Genomic DNA, 15,317 nt, shown 5'->3' with positions numbered 1-15,317 from the left:
AAATAACACATATAGGATCATGTAGTAACCAAAAAAGTGTTAAACAAATAAATATATTTCAGATTTTAGATTCTTCAAAGTAGCCACCCTTTGCCTCGATTGACAGCTTTGCACACTCTTGGCATTCTCTCAAACAGATTCATGAGGTAATCACCTGGAATGCATTTCAATTAACAGGTGTGCCTTGTTAAAAGTTAATTCATGGAATTTCTTTCCTTCGTAGTTCGTTTGAGCCAATCAGTTGTGTTGTGACAAGGTAGGGGTGGTATACAGAAGATAGCCCTATTTGGTAAAAGACCAAGTCCATATTATGGCAAGAACAGTTCAAATTCGCAAAGAGAAACGACAGTCCATCATTACTTTAAGACATGAAGGTCAGTCAATACAGAACATTTCAAGAACTTTGCACATTTCTTCAAGTGCAAGGCAAAGGGTGGCTACTAAAATCTGAAATATATTTTGATTTGTTTAACACTTTTTTGGTTACTACATGATTCCATATGTGTTATCTACAATGTAGAAAATAGCAAAGAAAATCCCTTGAATGAGTAGGTGTTTCCAAACTTTTGAATGGTACTGTATATGTTTTCTTTTTCTTGCTACATTTTTTGTGGAAGCTTTGCTTCCCCTGGCTTCCCTTGGGATCTATGAATACATGCCAATGTTGACCCGGTAACTGATCGGGTCCTGGTCCAAAAATCAAACTTTTACATCAGGGTTGGGTCTTGTTTGATTGTCATTGGGTTTAGGGTCTATGTAACTACTGCTGATAGACCTGATTGTCGTCGGGTCCATTCGGAGTTCAGGTCTGATTGTTCTATGGTCCGTTTGACTCAGGGGCCATCTTTTTTTAATGATAGGTCCTTTTGAGTCTGGGTCTGATTGTCCTTGTGTCCATTCGGGTGCGGGTCCAACTTTTAAGACCTGATAAGACCTCCACAATGGGTGGCTTAGGTTACATGCTTAGGTTCCGTGATTGCCATGGCACCGTGAGGTCGCCTAGGCAGAGAGCTCTGCAAAATATTTGACATATTTTCATTATTTGTTTATATTATGTATGTTTTTAATACCAAATATTTGAGGGTTGAACTGAAATATATGGATGGTAACTCATGGAGTTTAAGTCATGTTTATTTGCTAGCTAGCTGGCCAATGGTATTTGAATGACACATCATTTCACCAGCTTTTTGTTCCACCTGTCCCGGCTCCTGCAGGATGTGGACTGCAGTGTGAGAGAATGGCAGAGGCTCTACTCATTGGAGACTGTTCCAGACTACTTTCAAGGTGTGGTGGTCTTTTCTGGCACTTTTACAGTCGCCGAAGCATCACCCAGCCTACCTGGTAATCCAGTTTTCTGAGAGTTTGGTATTTTGCTATTTTATTAAAATCCCCCTTAGCTGTTGCGAAAGCAGCAGCTACTCTTCCTGGGGCCAACACAAAACATGAAACATGACATATTACAGAACATTAATAGACAAGAAAAGCTCAAGGACAGAATACATTTAAAAATGGCACACACAGCCTACATATCAATATATACTGTACACACAAAACATCGAGGTCAAATTGGAGAGAGATGTTGTGCCGCGAGGTGTTGCTTTATCTGTTTTTTGAAACCAGGTTTGCGGTTCATTTGAGCAATATGAGATGGAAGGGAGTCCCATGCAATATTAGCTCTATATATTACTGTACACTTTCTTTAATTTGTTCTAGATTTGGGGACTGTGAAAAGACCCCTGGTGGCATGTCTGTTGGGGTAAGTATCTGTGTCAGAGCTGTTTGTAAAGTTGACTATGCAAAGAATTTGGAATTTTCAACACATTAATGTTTCTCATTAAAAGAGGTGATGCAGCCAGTGTCTCCTCAACTCTTAGCCAAGACAGACTGGCATGCATAAGATTTTTGTGTGTATGGAACATTTTTGAGATATTTTATTTCAGCTCATGAAACATGGGACCAACACTTTTTTTTTGTTCCGTGTGTATTTATATTCCTTAACTCTGACATGGCTCATTCTGATATTTCTTAATTTATTTAATAACATTTTGGGGATTTATGTGTTTTGTTTTATATTGTTAGGTATTACTGCACTGTTGGAGCTAGAAACATAAGCATTTCGCTGCACCATAGGCTACATGACCAAAAGTATGTGGACACCTGCTTGTCGAACATCTCATTCCAAAATAATGGGCATTAATATGGAGTTGGTCCCCCCTTTGCTGCTATAACAGCCTCCACTCTTCTGGGATGGCTTTTCGTTAGATGTTGGGACATGGCTGCGGGGACTTGCTTCCATTTAGACAAGAGCATTAGTGAGGTCAGGCACTGATGTTGGGTGGTTTGGCCTGGCTCACAGTCGGCGTTCCAATTCATCCCAAAGATGTTAGAGGGGGTTGAGGTCAGGGCTCTGTGCATGCCAGTCAAGTTCTTCCACACCGATCTCAACAAAACATTTCTGTATGGACCTCAATTTGTGCACGGGTGCATTTTCATGCTGAAACAGGAAAGGGCCCTCCCCAAACTGTTGCCACAAAGATGAAAGCACAGAATCGTCTAAAATGTCATTGTCTGCTGTAGCATTAAGATTTCCCTTTACTGGAACTAAGGGGCCTATTCCGAACCATGAAAAACATCCCCAGACCATTATTCCTCTTTCACCAAACTTTACAGTTGGCACTATGCTTTGGGGCAGGTAGTGTATTCTTGGCATCTGCCAAACCAAGACCGAGCACGCCCCCATTCTCATCGACGGAACTGTAGTGGAGAAGGTTGAGAGCTTCAAGGTCCTTGGTGTCGACATCACCAACAAACTATCATGGTCCAAACACACCAAGACAGTGGTGAAGAGGGCACGACAACGCCTATTCCACCTCAGGAGACTTAAAAGATTTGGCATGGGTCCTCAGATCCTCAAAAGGTTATACAGCTGCACCATCGAGAGCATCCTGACTGGTTGCATCACTGCCTGGTATGGCAACTGCTCGGCCTCCAAGGACCTCTATAATAAGCGGTGTTAGAGGAAGGCCCAACAAATTGCCAAGGACTCCAGCCACCCTAGTCATAGACTGTTCTCTCTGCTACTGCACGGCAAGTGGTACCGGAGTACCAAGTCTAGGTCAAAAGGCTTCTTAACAGCTTCTACCCCTCAAGCCATAAGACTCTTGAACAGTTTCTCAAATGGCTACCCGGACTATTTGCATTGTCCCCACCCCACCCCCCATTTGTACACTGCTGCTACTCTCTGTTTATTATCCATGCATATTCACTTTACCTCTACCTACATGTACTTATTACCTCAATTACCTCGACTAACCGGTGTTCCCGCACGTTGACTCTGTACCGGAACCCCCTGTATATAGCCTCGCTACTGTTATTTTATTGTTGCTCCTTAATTGTTTGTTAGATTTCTATTTTTCTTAGAACTGCATTGTTGGTAAAGGGCTTGTAAGTCAGCATTTCACTGTAAGGTGAAATGTTATGTTGTATTCGGCACATGTGACAAATAACATTTGGTTTGATTTGATTTGGTGAAGCGGGATTCATCACTACAGAGAATGCGTTTCCACTGCTCGAGAGTCCAATGGCGGCGAGCTTTACAGCACTCCAGCCAACGCTTTGGTATTGCGTATGGTGATCTTAGGATTGTGTGCTGTTGCTTGGCCATGGAAACCTATTTCATGAAGCTCCCAACGAACAGTTATTGTGCTGGCGTTGTTTCAAATCTGGTATTTTTTCCATAGTTGGTCTTTTGACCAATCTGATTAGCTCTGAAAAAGATCTGATATGAAAAGATCTGTGATTGGTCAAAAGACCAATTAATAGAAAAGAAATGCAGAACCGAGCTGCCTGTGTAAACGCAGATGTGTGGATTTTAAGAAGACAGTGTAGAGATGCTCAGCTATTTAAAATGATTAAGTACTGATAATGTATGAGGTAGTGGAAATGTGGTCATAATTCATTGTCACAATCGTCAAACTGTATGAATGAGACCAAGGCGCAGCGTGGTGTGTGTACATTCTAATTTATTAAAAGAATGAACATTGAACAAACGAACAAAACGAATTAACCGTGAAGCTAATATGAATAGTGCAGACAGGCAACTAAACATAGAACAAGAACCCACAAACACCAAAGGGAAATGGCTACCGAAATATGATCCCCAATCAGAGACAACGATAAACAGCTGCCTCTGCTAGTGTATCCACCCTAGTCACACCCCGACCTGATATCTCAGGTCAGGGCGTGACAGTACACCCCCAAAGGTACAGTACCCCCCCAAAGGTGCGGACTCCCCGCCGCAAACCTGAACATATAGGGGAGGGTCTGGGTGGGCATCTAGCCTTGGTGGAGGCTCTGGTTCTGGCTGCCGCCCTCCCCCCTTTTACACTGATCCCTCCGCCTTTGTAGAACCGGACCGTGGATCGTCGCCAGAAGCCCCGGACTTGGGACCGTTGCCGGAGGCTGGGGACCGTTGCCGGAGGCGAGGCTCTGGACTGGGGATCGCCGTTGGAGGTTCCGGACTGTGGCCAGTCGTTGGAGGTTCCGGACTATGAAACGTCGCCGGAAGCTCAGAACTGGGAACTGTCACCAGAAGCTCTGGACTGGGAACTGTCGCCGGAAGCTCTGGACTGGGAACTGTCGCCGGAAGCTCTGGACTGTGGAGGCGCACTGGAGACCTGATGCGTGGTGCCGGCACTGGTGGTACTGGGCTGAAGACAAGCATCTCAGGGCTATTGCGGGAAGGAGCTACAGGACGTACGGACTGTGGAGGCGCACCGGAAGCCTGATGTGTGGTGCAGGCACTGGTGGTACCGGGCTGGTGACACACACCTCAGGGTGAGTGCGGGGAGCAGGCACAGGACGTACTGGACTGTGGAGGCGCACTGGAGATCTGGAGCATAGAGCTTGGCACAATGGGTCCTGGCTGGATGCTCACTTGAGCCCGGCAAGTGCGGGGCGCTGACACAGGACGCTCTGGACTGGGAACTGTCGCCGGAAGCTCTGGACTGTGGAGGCGCACTGGAGACCTGATGCGTGGTGCCGGCACTGGTGGTACTGGGCTGGTGACACACACCTCAGGGTGAGTGCGGGGAGCAGGCACAGGACGTACGGACTGTGGAGGTGCACCGGAAGCCTGATGCGTGGTGCAGGCACTGGTGGTACCGGGCTGGTGACACACACCTCAGGGTGAGTGCGGGGAGCAGGCACAGGACGTACTGGACTGTGGAGGCGCACTGGAGATCTGGAGCATAGAGCTTGGCACAATGGGTCCTGGCTGGATGCTCACTTGAGCCCGGCAAGTGCGGGGCGCTGACACAGGACGCACTGGGCTGTGCAGACGCACAGGAGACACAGTGCACAGTGCCAGCACGGGATATCCTGGTCCAGGGAGGTGTACTGAACATCAGCCGCACTGAGCCGGCACCATCCGTCCTGGCTGGATGCCATTCTAGCCCGGCAAATGTGAGGAGCTGGAATAGAGCGCACCGGGCTATGAATGCGAACTGGATACACCGTGCGCATCTTTGCATAACACGGTGCCTGACCAGTCACACGCTCCCCACGGTAAACACGAGGAGTTGGCTCAGGTCTCCAACCTGACTCAGCCAATCTCCTCGTGTGCCCCCCAAAAATAATTATTGGGGCTGCCGTGCTAACCGTGTCCCCTCGTATCGTCGCCGTTCCTCCTGCGCTATCTCCACCTGCTTCCATTGCAGGGTCTTGTCCCTTACCATTACCTCCTCCCAGGTCCAGGATGTCCTCCACCCATCTTTCTCCCGGGCCCAGGATGTCCGCTCCTCATTAATACGCTGCTTGGTCCTTTTGTGGTGGGTTCTTCTGTCACGTTCGTCCTACGAATGAGACCAAGGCGCAGCGTGGTATGCGTACATTCTAATTTATTAAAAGAATGAACACTGAACAAATTAACAAAACGAACGAAACGTGAAGCTAATATTAATGAGTGCAGATAGGCAACTAAACATAGAACAAGAACCCACAAACACCAAAGGGAAATGGCTACCTAAATATGATCCCCAATCAGAGACAACGATAAACAGCTGCCTCTGATTGGGAACCATATCAGGCCACCATAAACAAACAAATACCTAGACCTACAAAACCCCTAGACATACAAAAACCCTAGACAATACAAAACCCCTGGACAATACAAAACTCCCTAGACAATACAACAACTAGCGTATCCACCCTAGTCACACCCTGGCCTAACCAAAATATAAAGAAAACAGAGATATCTCAGGTCAGGGCGTGACATTCATGCTCAAGGGGTAATCCTACAAATTCCCATCTTGCAATGAGAAACTGATTTTAATTTGATCAGTTAGGGGTGTTGTACCTTGTTGCAATATAACAACATTAACATATATTGCTTAGAATGTCTGAGTAGTGTGAGTACCTTAGCAGGTCTCAAACCCAGGTCACTAGCACCAATGACAGATGCCCTAACCACTGTCCCAATAAGGGATATCTCTAGGGAATGTGCTTATCAGGCCAGCTTAGTAAGGGCCTGTCCTGAAGCAAACACCAACCCCTTTTCCCTAGGCTCTTGTGTAGATCTGAAACAACTGGATAGGTGTAAGCAACAGGGTGAATGCACATTGAAGTAAATCTCAGCTGTTAAAAGTACTCAATAAAAATGTTTTATTGATCATGGTGATTCAGGATTAACATTAAAACAGGGTGAAATGCCCCACCAACATTAGACCACTATACAGAAAGCCTTAACATTGCTATAATAAGTAAATCACATCAATGATGAGAGAATAGTCAGATGAACTGCTAACTGATGCAGACATGGTGGCGGAGCAAAAAGATTGGAATGCTGTGAACCTAGGAAGTTGTGCGTTCAAATCCCAGGTGAAGACATACTGAATAATAATTACTGTATAAATGAACATTTCCAGTCATTCTTATCCAGAGTAATTTAGGTTTAAGAGCCTTGCTCAAGGGCATATTGACAGAATTTTCACCTAGTCAGCTCAGGGATTTGAACCAACAATCTTTCAGTGACTGGCCCAACACTCTTAACTGCTGGGCTACCTGCCACCCACAATGCAATCATGTATGTTAAGTCAATTGAAAACACTGTATGTTAAAAGCACTGCTTTTGTCCCTAACCTTGGCAACAGACTGAGCACTATGAATGGATCAGTGGTTCACTAATCAGGGCCTTGATGGGCTCTGCAACAGTAAGAAGGTGTGATGTGTAATGAAAACATTTTTTGGCGGGGGGGATGTTTCTTTGGGACCATCAGGTGACGTGTTCTGAGAACATTGGCAACCATGTCCTGCGTATGTTTGGTGTTAATGGAGTTAATGAAATATTCTCCTAACCCTCAGAAAACGTTATTGTCAGACAGCACATCAGCACACAAATATTTGTAGCATATATTGTGACAGTAAATATCTATGATTCAACTGATTGTTTTATGCGAAAGTACTTACATCAAATGACCAGCAAGGGGCATAATAATTATTGCATTTTATAACGCTGCAAATAGAAATAGAATATAGGCACTAGAAGTGTTCTGTGTCAAACGTATTAGCGATCCTACGACCGTTCTATGTATTACATTTCTATTTGCAGCGTCCTGCGACGTAACGTGTCCTGAACATGCACCCCCCCTGTCGTCACTAGTTAACCCAGCCACAAAGTAATAAAAACTGTCTATTTCTACAATTTGTCTTCTTAAAATCTGATGTTAAACCTAACCCTAACCACACACCTTATGCCTAACCTTAAATTAGAACCAACAATATAATTTTGGTTTCAATGTTTTCGACATAACTTTGTGGCTGTGGTAACTAGTGGAAACTCCATGCCCCTGGATATGCGATGACGTATGGACAACAAATAGTTGTTGGACTCGAGTAAGCTAACGTTACGTTAGCTAGCACAAGGACGAGGAGAGAAAACAGCGTCTTTGCATTCAAGCGCTTCTCGGGGAACGTCAATAAGCGGCATGTCTTTGTTTTAAAATAACAACCAAAAAGGAGATTATTGTTCAACAGTTAAATCATTTGGGTACGAGGACGAAACATGCTCCGGACTATGACGCTTGTTTTTCTCCTTGCCTAGTCGAGGATTGTGATGCGAGGTGCTCTGGTGAGACCACGAACGACATTCGGAAATGATTTTTCTTGAACTAGAATGATTGACTCAAAAACAAAGCATTTGGGTTTACCGAAAGGTGCTACACCGGTCTAGATGTCATTGTCGGGCAACTACTTTAGCTAGCTTCATGCATATGAAATAGTATTTTGCTAACGTAATGGAGGCACCGTGGGTACAGTTTTAGCTAGCTGGTCACCCAAAATATAACTATAACGTTAGCTAGCTTCCACATCCACTTTTAGAGTGTGCTGACCAACAAAATACAGAATACTGTAACATAAAACGGCTATCCATGCACTTTGTCGATATCTATCGTGGTCACCTAGCGTTAAGTTAGCTAGCCAAACAAGTATAAACTAGATTGAGACTAGCAGCAGAATACATTGTTTCTCGGTTAGGAGGATTTGTCACGGTCGTTTGACACGAGGTGTTGCCTTTATCTCTTGATAATTTCACAACAATTTACCGTTCTTGGACATGTGATATGGTCAATTTATCAAAGGTTTTCTGAAATTACAATTTCAGGCTATAAATATCCTGAGCTGCAGGCACGCATCACTTGTCAAACCAGTCAAATTTGCTTGCTTGAAAGTTGTCAATAATGTGCGAAATTATCTCTTGAAATAGTTCTGTGTGTGGGGACAAATAGCTCTTTTGTCAATCAATTACGTTAACACTCAAAAAGCACTTATATTGTCATTGACAAAGTTGGAAACATTCTTGATGAAAGCATTTATTTTACAAATTATGTTAGCTATTGAAGGATCAAAGACCAACATTCAAAGGTTAGACTGACATCTACTCAAAGGCATCACTTTAAATATCTTGTGTCAAGTACAGAGTTCTTGAATCCAGTCAATTGCCAACACTGTCTTCCTGGAAATGAAAATATGAATGTCGAGGAGCAAGCTCTGGATTTGTGCAATGTCAAAATGAAGAATAATGTTGGTGACAATACTACCAATAACTCGGAAGAGATCATTCCCCGGCTTTCGGAACTGATGGATGGAGATTTGTGTAAACAAGGCATTGGCAACGAAGCCGCCAACACGTCCTCTCTAGCCAAGCTCACAGACAACCCGCGAAGGGAGGACAACCACCGGTCAAAAGAGACACTAGAAATCGACGAAGTGAATGGGAATAAGAACAACAGCGTCCCAGATACCTCTGCAATAGTCGGTTCTGACTTTGACGTTTATCATGACGACCAACGCCAAGATGAGAGTATCAAGGATACATCACCATTGTCCCTCATGTTTGCTATTGAGGAAGGGGATGATGGTGGGGATATGGACATTGGTGTGGATTTGAGTCTGGATGAAAGTGGCATGTTGGAGTCAGAACCTACAGACCAGGGACCATCCCTAGCAGAGGAGGCATCCTCAAGCAGTACCAATCCAGATTCATCGACTCCAGACGCTGTCACCGACAAGGAACCTGAGAAACCCTCAGAACAGGAGCACTCGCCACCTGTCACTGCCCCAGGAGAGGTCATCTCTCCAGCCCTGGATGAGGGGGATGATAAACACAAAAATGGCAAGAGGGTGACTTTTCCTTCAGACGAGGATATTGTCTCTGGAGCAGTGGAGCCCAAGGACCCTTGGAGACATGGTAATTTCGAACACTGTTTTCTAAGCTATATCTGCTTATATTACTCATATATGTTTAGGCCTTGTATGTGTGGCGTCCTTAGCCTTGCAGTGACCTCAAGCTGGGGATGCCATACAGTGCAGACTGGTGCTCTTGAACTCTGACTGGCAAAGAGGGACACTGTCACAGTGTACCTTTCTGTTGTCCCTGGCCTAATAGAGGGTTTTGACGCTCACTAGACTTTGCACTTTTAGTGTTGGATTGTAGGGTTGGCGTGATACCATGAAACATGAAGCGGATATAATTTATTGATGAAAACAGTCTTAATGTTAATAACAAACAGCATTATGTCGTCACCTAGAGTTACATTTGTTTATTTTGCAAGCTATAGCACCCACAATTTGACAAAGTAGGTGTTTATAGGGCCATGGAGTTCAGTCTAATTTGGTGTTTTCTTCTGCCTTCCATAGCAACCATTAGACCCCAATCTGCAGTCACACCATTGTCAATTTCATCCCCAGGCAATACATTTAAATTTGAGTCATTTAGTAGACGTTCTTGTCCAGAGCAACTTACGGTAGTGAGTACCTAGATTTATATAAATTTATCAGACTCCCTTGTCAAAATGAAGAATTTAATCATCTTACACAGATGGCTTGACATATGAGAATACAAGGTGGGTAATGGTTCCACATGGGCTTCTCCACCAGCTCAAAATGAAGTGAGTTCCCTTAGACGTCTCTGTGTGTCTTCCTCATGAGTCAGACCAGGCACTCCTTAAATGCATGCCGTTTTAGTAGTGGGCACTGTTTATTTAGGGAAAACGCCTCAGTATTAGCCTGTGTTGTTGTATGTGGCTTGTAGTGATATTCCTTACATCTGCTATGTGGATAGAGGTGTATTAATTCTGAATGGACTATTTGTCTTTCTGTTTTGCATACAGAACAAGTCAAGTGTTTGTATGCCTGTGGGCTTATTTTTATAAGGATGCTGCAGTTTCTCTTGATTGAACATTTCCTGTAGGCACCCCAAGCACTTGCAGACTAGGTTCTTTAATGTAGGAGGGTCAGGTGTGGGTGGGGAGCAGCAAGGTTGACATACATTTTCAATCTCAATGTTCAATTGACTTGAAATTATCTGGATAGCTTCATAGTACTTTAACACCAAAACAAACCTACTCAGACAGTTGTGTCCAATGAGGGTCAAGTGGGTGACCTTTACCATGTCACTAACTGAACACAGTTCAGTTTGTTTTACATGAGTTCCCAGATAGGAATAGAAATACCCTAATTCGTGCAATTAGATTTCACATCAAAACAGGAATTATCTCGATGGGTTTACTCATGGGAAAAATCCATGGCAACGCCCCCTCCCCCCCCGTTACATCACGGCAGTTCCTGAGGTTACGGACATGGCCGCCAAGAAGTTATCAGTTTCAAAGGTCTAGTGGCCGAAGAGGGAGGGTGCCAGGGACATCACATGATTCAAGATAACATTCTGCCATCTAGGGTAGATGCATGACTGATATCTTGATTAGTGTGTGCATTCCTATATTTCTGTCAATACAATACCATCAGTCATGTCAGTTACACTGCCAACAGTAAATAGGACAAAATGGTGGTAGGGCTGGGCGATATGGACAAAATATCACACCACGATGTCTTTGACATTTATGATGGTATTTTATGTTTTTTAATAATAGTTGTAAATATGCTTTATGCGTAGTTCATGACCCTAGGTGGGCAAAACACAACTTAAGTGGTTTCAATGGGCCTTTCTCCATTTATAGTGTTCAAGCCTACTCCAAGCAAAAATAATTTTCATCAATTTCTGCATTTCCTGCACTTTAATGATCATTTCCACACTGTGCCACGAAGTATGATATGGGCAAACAATATAGGACAGTTAATTGGTGAACTATTGGAATCATGGAAATATAATAATTATTCTGATTCTATAGTGTTAGGTTCTAAATAAGCAGAGTAACACTCACGGACGACGAGTAAAGCTCAAACCAAGTTTATTCACCCACTGGACCATGCAGCTGCATAAGACAGACATATTTACACAAGCACTGGTATTTAAACTTTCCTCCTATGCGGAGTCTCCTCACAAATCTGGCCAGCCAATACATATCTGTTGCTAGACAGGACTTTAGCGATGCCTGTTCTTTCTCACTTCGTCTGACCTCTGCCTAAATTCCTCACTCTTCCCAAACTCACGGCTGTCCTGTTGACTTGTACCAGACTGTGGCCCTTCTCCTTTCCATAGGATGTCTAACAATAACATGTTCTGACAATGTAAATGTTCTGCATTTCCGTCTCCCACAGTAACATGAATAAGGATATTTCAAGTTTAGAAGTCAGAACCCATCAATAGTTAGAATATAGTGGTCAGCATCTTGGAATAAACCCGGGAGGAATTATTGACAGGGTAAGAACGAATGTCTTGGTCAGTGTTTCCATGTGACCCTAATTAATGTTACATGACATGTTTTCTTACTTTGTGTAGCTAGCTAACATTCATGCTTCGCCTATTCCTCTCTAAGATAAGATACCGTTGTACAACAATGCTTATCTAGGCCTACACCAGCGCTGGTACCAGACATTATTAGTTATCTGCGTTTGCTCTGACTCTTGGAACATTTAGCAATCTAGAAAGCCAGCTAACTAGTGATTATCATTAGTGGCAATCACTATTTTTTAGCAACACCTTGCAAAGAAAAGACAAACGAGCAGATAGTTTGCAGACCATAAGATACACAAACGTAATAGTGTATAGCAGTGGTTCCCAAACTTTTTATCGTCCTGTACCCCTTCAAACATTCAACCTCCAGCTGCATACCCCCTTTAGCACCAGGGTCAGCGCACTCTCAAATGTTGTTTTTTGACAATATTTGTTAAACACTAGAATGAGTGTGAGTATTTTTTTTCTCTGGAAAGTTCCTCCGTAATTGTGCACCCAGCTCACTCGGATGCTTCACTATATCACATTTGACATTGTCCGTAAGCTTGAGTTCATTTGCACACAACAAATAATACATTGATGGAAAGACCTGTGTATTGTCCTTGTTAATGCAGGCAGAGAAGAGCTCCAACTTCTTAATCATAGCCCCAATTTTGTCCCGCATATTGAATATAGTCCAGTCGTGTGAGAAACTCGTTATCGTGCAAACAGTCGGACAAGTGAAAATGATGGTCAGTAAAGAGAACTTTAAGCTCGTCTCTCAATTTAAAAAAAAGTGTGTCAATATTTTGCCCCTTGATAACCAGCGCACTTTTCTGTATGTTGTAAAAGTGTTACATGGTCGCTGCCCATATTATTGCATAATGCAGAAAATACACGAGTTCAGTTTTCTTGCTTTAACAAAGTTAACCATTTTTTCACTGTAGTGTCCAAAACGTCTTTCAAGCCGCCATGCATTCCCTTGGCAGCAAGAGCCTCTCGGTAGATGCTGCAGTATACCCAAGTGGCATCGGGAGCAACTGCTTGCACGTGTGTTACCATTCCACTATGTCTCCCTGTCATGGCTTTTGCTCCGTCAGTACAGATACCAACGCATCTTGACCACCAAAGTCCATTTGATGTCACAAAGCTGTCCAGTACTTTAAAAATATATTATTCTGTTGTCCTTGTTTGCAGAAGAGGATGTCTTCCTTAATTGACTCCACATAAATGTAACGGACATATACCAGGAGCTGTGCCAGGCCCCGCCATGTCTGTTGACTCATCCAGCTGTAACAAATATAATTCACTGGCTTGTATGCGAAGCAGTAATTATTTCAAAACATTTCCTGCCATGTCACTGATGCGTCGTGAAACAGTGTTGTTTGATGAAGGCATTGCCTCTAGATTTTTTGACCTTTTCCCCAGCCTTATCTGCAGCAGCAGGAAAAACTAAGTCCTCCACAATAATATGGGGCTTGCCTGTCCCAGCCACTCGGTAGCTCACCATATAAGACTCTTCTAGCCCCTTCTTATTAACCTGTTGCGTCGAGCCATCCCGGATCCGGGATCGTGAATACAGCCTCAAGCTCATTACCATAACGCAACGTTAACTATTCATGAAAATCGCAAATGAAATGAAATTAATATGCTAGCTCTCAAGCTTAGCCTTTTGTTAACAACACTGTCATCTCAGATTTTCAAAATATGCTTCTCAACCATTGCAAAATAAGCATTTGTGTAACAGCTAGCGCGGCTAGCGTAGCATTTAGCGTTAGCATCAGCAGACAACATTTTTACAAAAAACAGAAAATCATTCAAATAAAATCATTACCTTTGAAGAACTTCAGATGTTTTCAATGAGGAGACTCTCAGTTAAATAGCAAATGCTCCGTTTTTCCTGAAAGATGATTTGTTTAGGAGAAATCGCTCCGTTTGGTGCGTCACGTTTAGCTACGAAAAAAACCTGTATCCAGGAGTGTAATTATCCCCGCAGCTCATTAGCATAACACAACGTTATCTATTCATGAAAATCGCAAATGAAATGAAATTAATATGCTAGCTCTCAAGCTTAGCCTTTTGTTAACACTGTCATCTCAGAGTTTCAAAATATACTTCTCAACCATTGCAAAATAAACATTCGTGTAACAGCTAGCGCGGCTAGCGTAGCATTTAGCGTTAGCATCAGCAGACAACATTTTTACAAAAAACAGAAAATCATTCAAATAAAATCATTACCTTTGAAGAACTTCAGATATTTTCAATGAGGAGACTCTCAGTTAGATAGCAAATGCTCCGTTTTTCCTGAAAGATGATTTGTTTAGGAGAAATTGCTCCGTTTGGTGCGTCACGTTTGGCTACCAAAAAAATGAAAATTCAGTCTTCAAAACGCCGAACTTTTTTCCAAATTAACTCCATAATATCGACAAACATGGCAAACGTTGTTTAGAACCAATCCTCAAGGTGTTTTTCACATATCTCTTCGATGATATATCGTTCGTGGAAGTGTGCTTTCCCCTCTGAATCCCAGGAGAAAATGCCTGCGGCTGAAGATTACGCACCAATTTACACAAAGGACACCGGGCGGACCCGTGGTAAATGTAGTCTCTTATGGCCAATCTTCCAATGATATGCCTACAAATACGTCACAATGCTGCAGACACCTTGGAGAAACGATAGGAAGGGCAGGCTCATTCCCGGCGAATTCACAGCCATATAAGGAGACAATAGAAAACAGAGCTTCAAAAATTCTGCCCATTTCCTGGTTAAAGTATCATCTTGGTTTCGCCTGTAGCATGAGTTCTGTGGCACTCACAGATAATATCTTTGCAGTTTTGGAAACCTTAGAGTGTTTTCTTTCCAAAGCTGCCAATTATATGCATAGTCGAGCATCTTTTCGTGACAAAATATTGCGCTTAAAACGGGCACGTTTTTTTATCCATAAATTAAAAGAGCGCCCCCTATATCCAAGAAGTTTATGGTATGTTGCTTTTATACATGTCTTACTACTCGAAAGTTGTATTAATTCTCGCTCAAAAAAAACTCCTGTTGCTTATTTTTCAAATGGACATGTTTCCTTTCAAAATGTCGTGAGAGAGTAACGGTCAATGTGATTGGATGTTTGTTTGACTAGGCTACCTTACCTGTA

The 15,317-nt window shown here is 43.2% G+C and overlaps 1 protein-coding gene across 3 annotated transcripts in view; it reads left to right on the top strand.

Moving 5' to 3' along the window:
* Positions 1–7,867: 7,867 nt before the first annotated feature.
* The window catches only part of LOC112244683 (protein phosphatase 1 regulatory subunit 37), a 54,348-nt gene continuing 46,898 nt past the window's right edge, over positions 7,868–15,317 (top strand). For 2 of the 3 annotated variants that reach the window (XM_024412415.2, XM_024412413.2), the window contains exon 1: positions 7,868–9,745. In XM_024412415.2, the coding sequence (XP_024268183.1) occupies positions 9,025–9,745 (721 nt within the window). In that variant the 5' untranslated portion in view covers positions 7,868–9,024. The remainder of the gene's footprint in view (positions 9,746–15,317) is intronic. The other variant, XM_024412414.2, reaches the window with a different exon arrangement.

The sequence above is a fragment of the Oncorhynchus tshawytscha genome, linkage group LG13 (assembly GCF_018296145.1).
Source record: "Oncorhynchus tshawytscha isolate Ot180627B linkage group LG13, Otsh_v2.0, whole genome shotgun sequence".
NCBI classification, from domain to species: Eukaryota; Metazoa; Chordata; class Actinopteri; order Salmoniformes; family Salmonidae; genus Oncorhynchus; species Oncorhynchus tshawytscha.
This window is presented reverse-complemented; position numbering and strand designations above follow the sequence as displayed.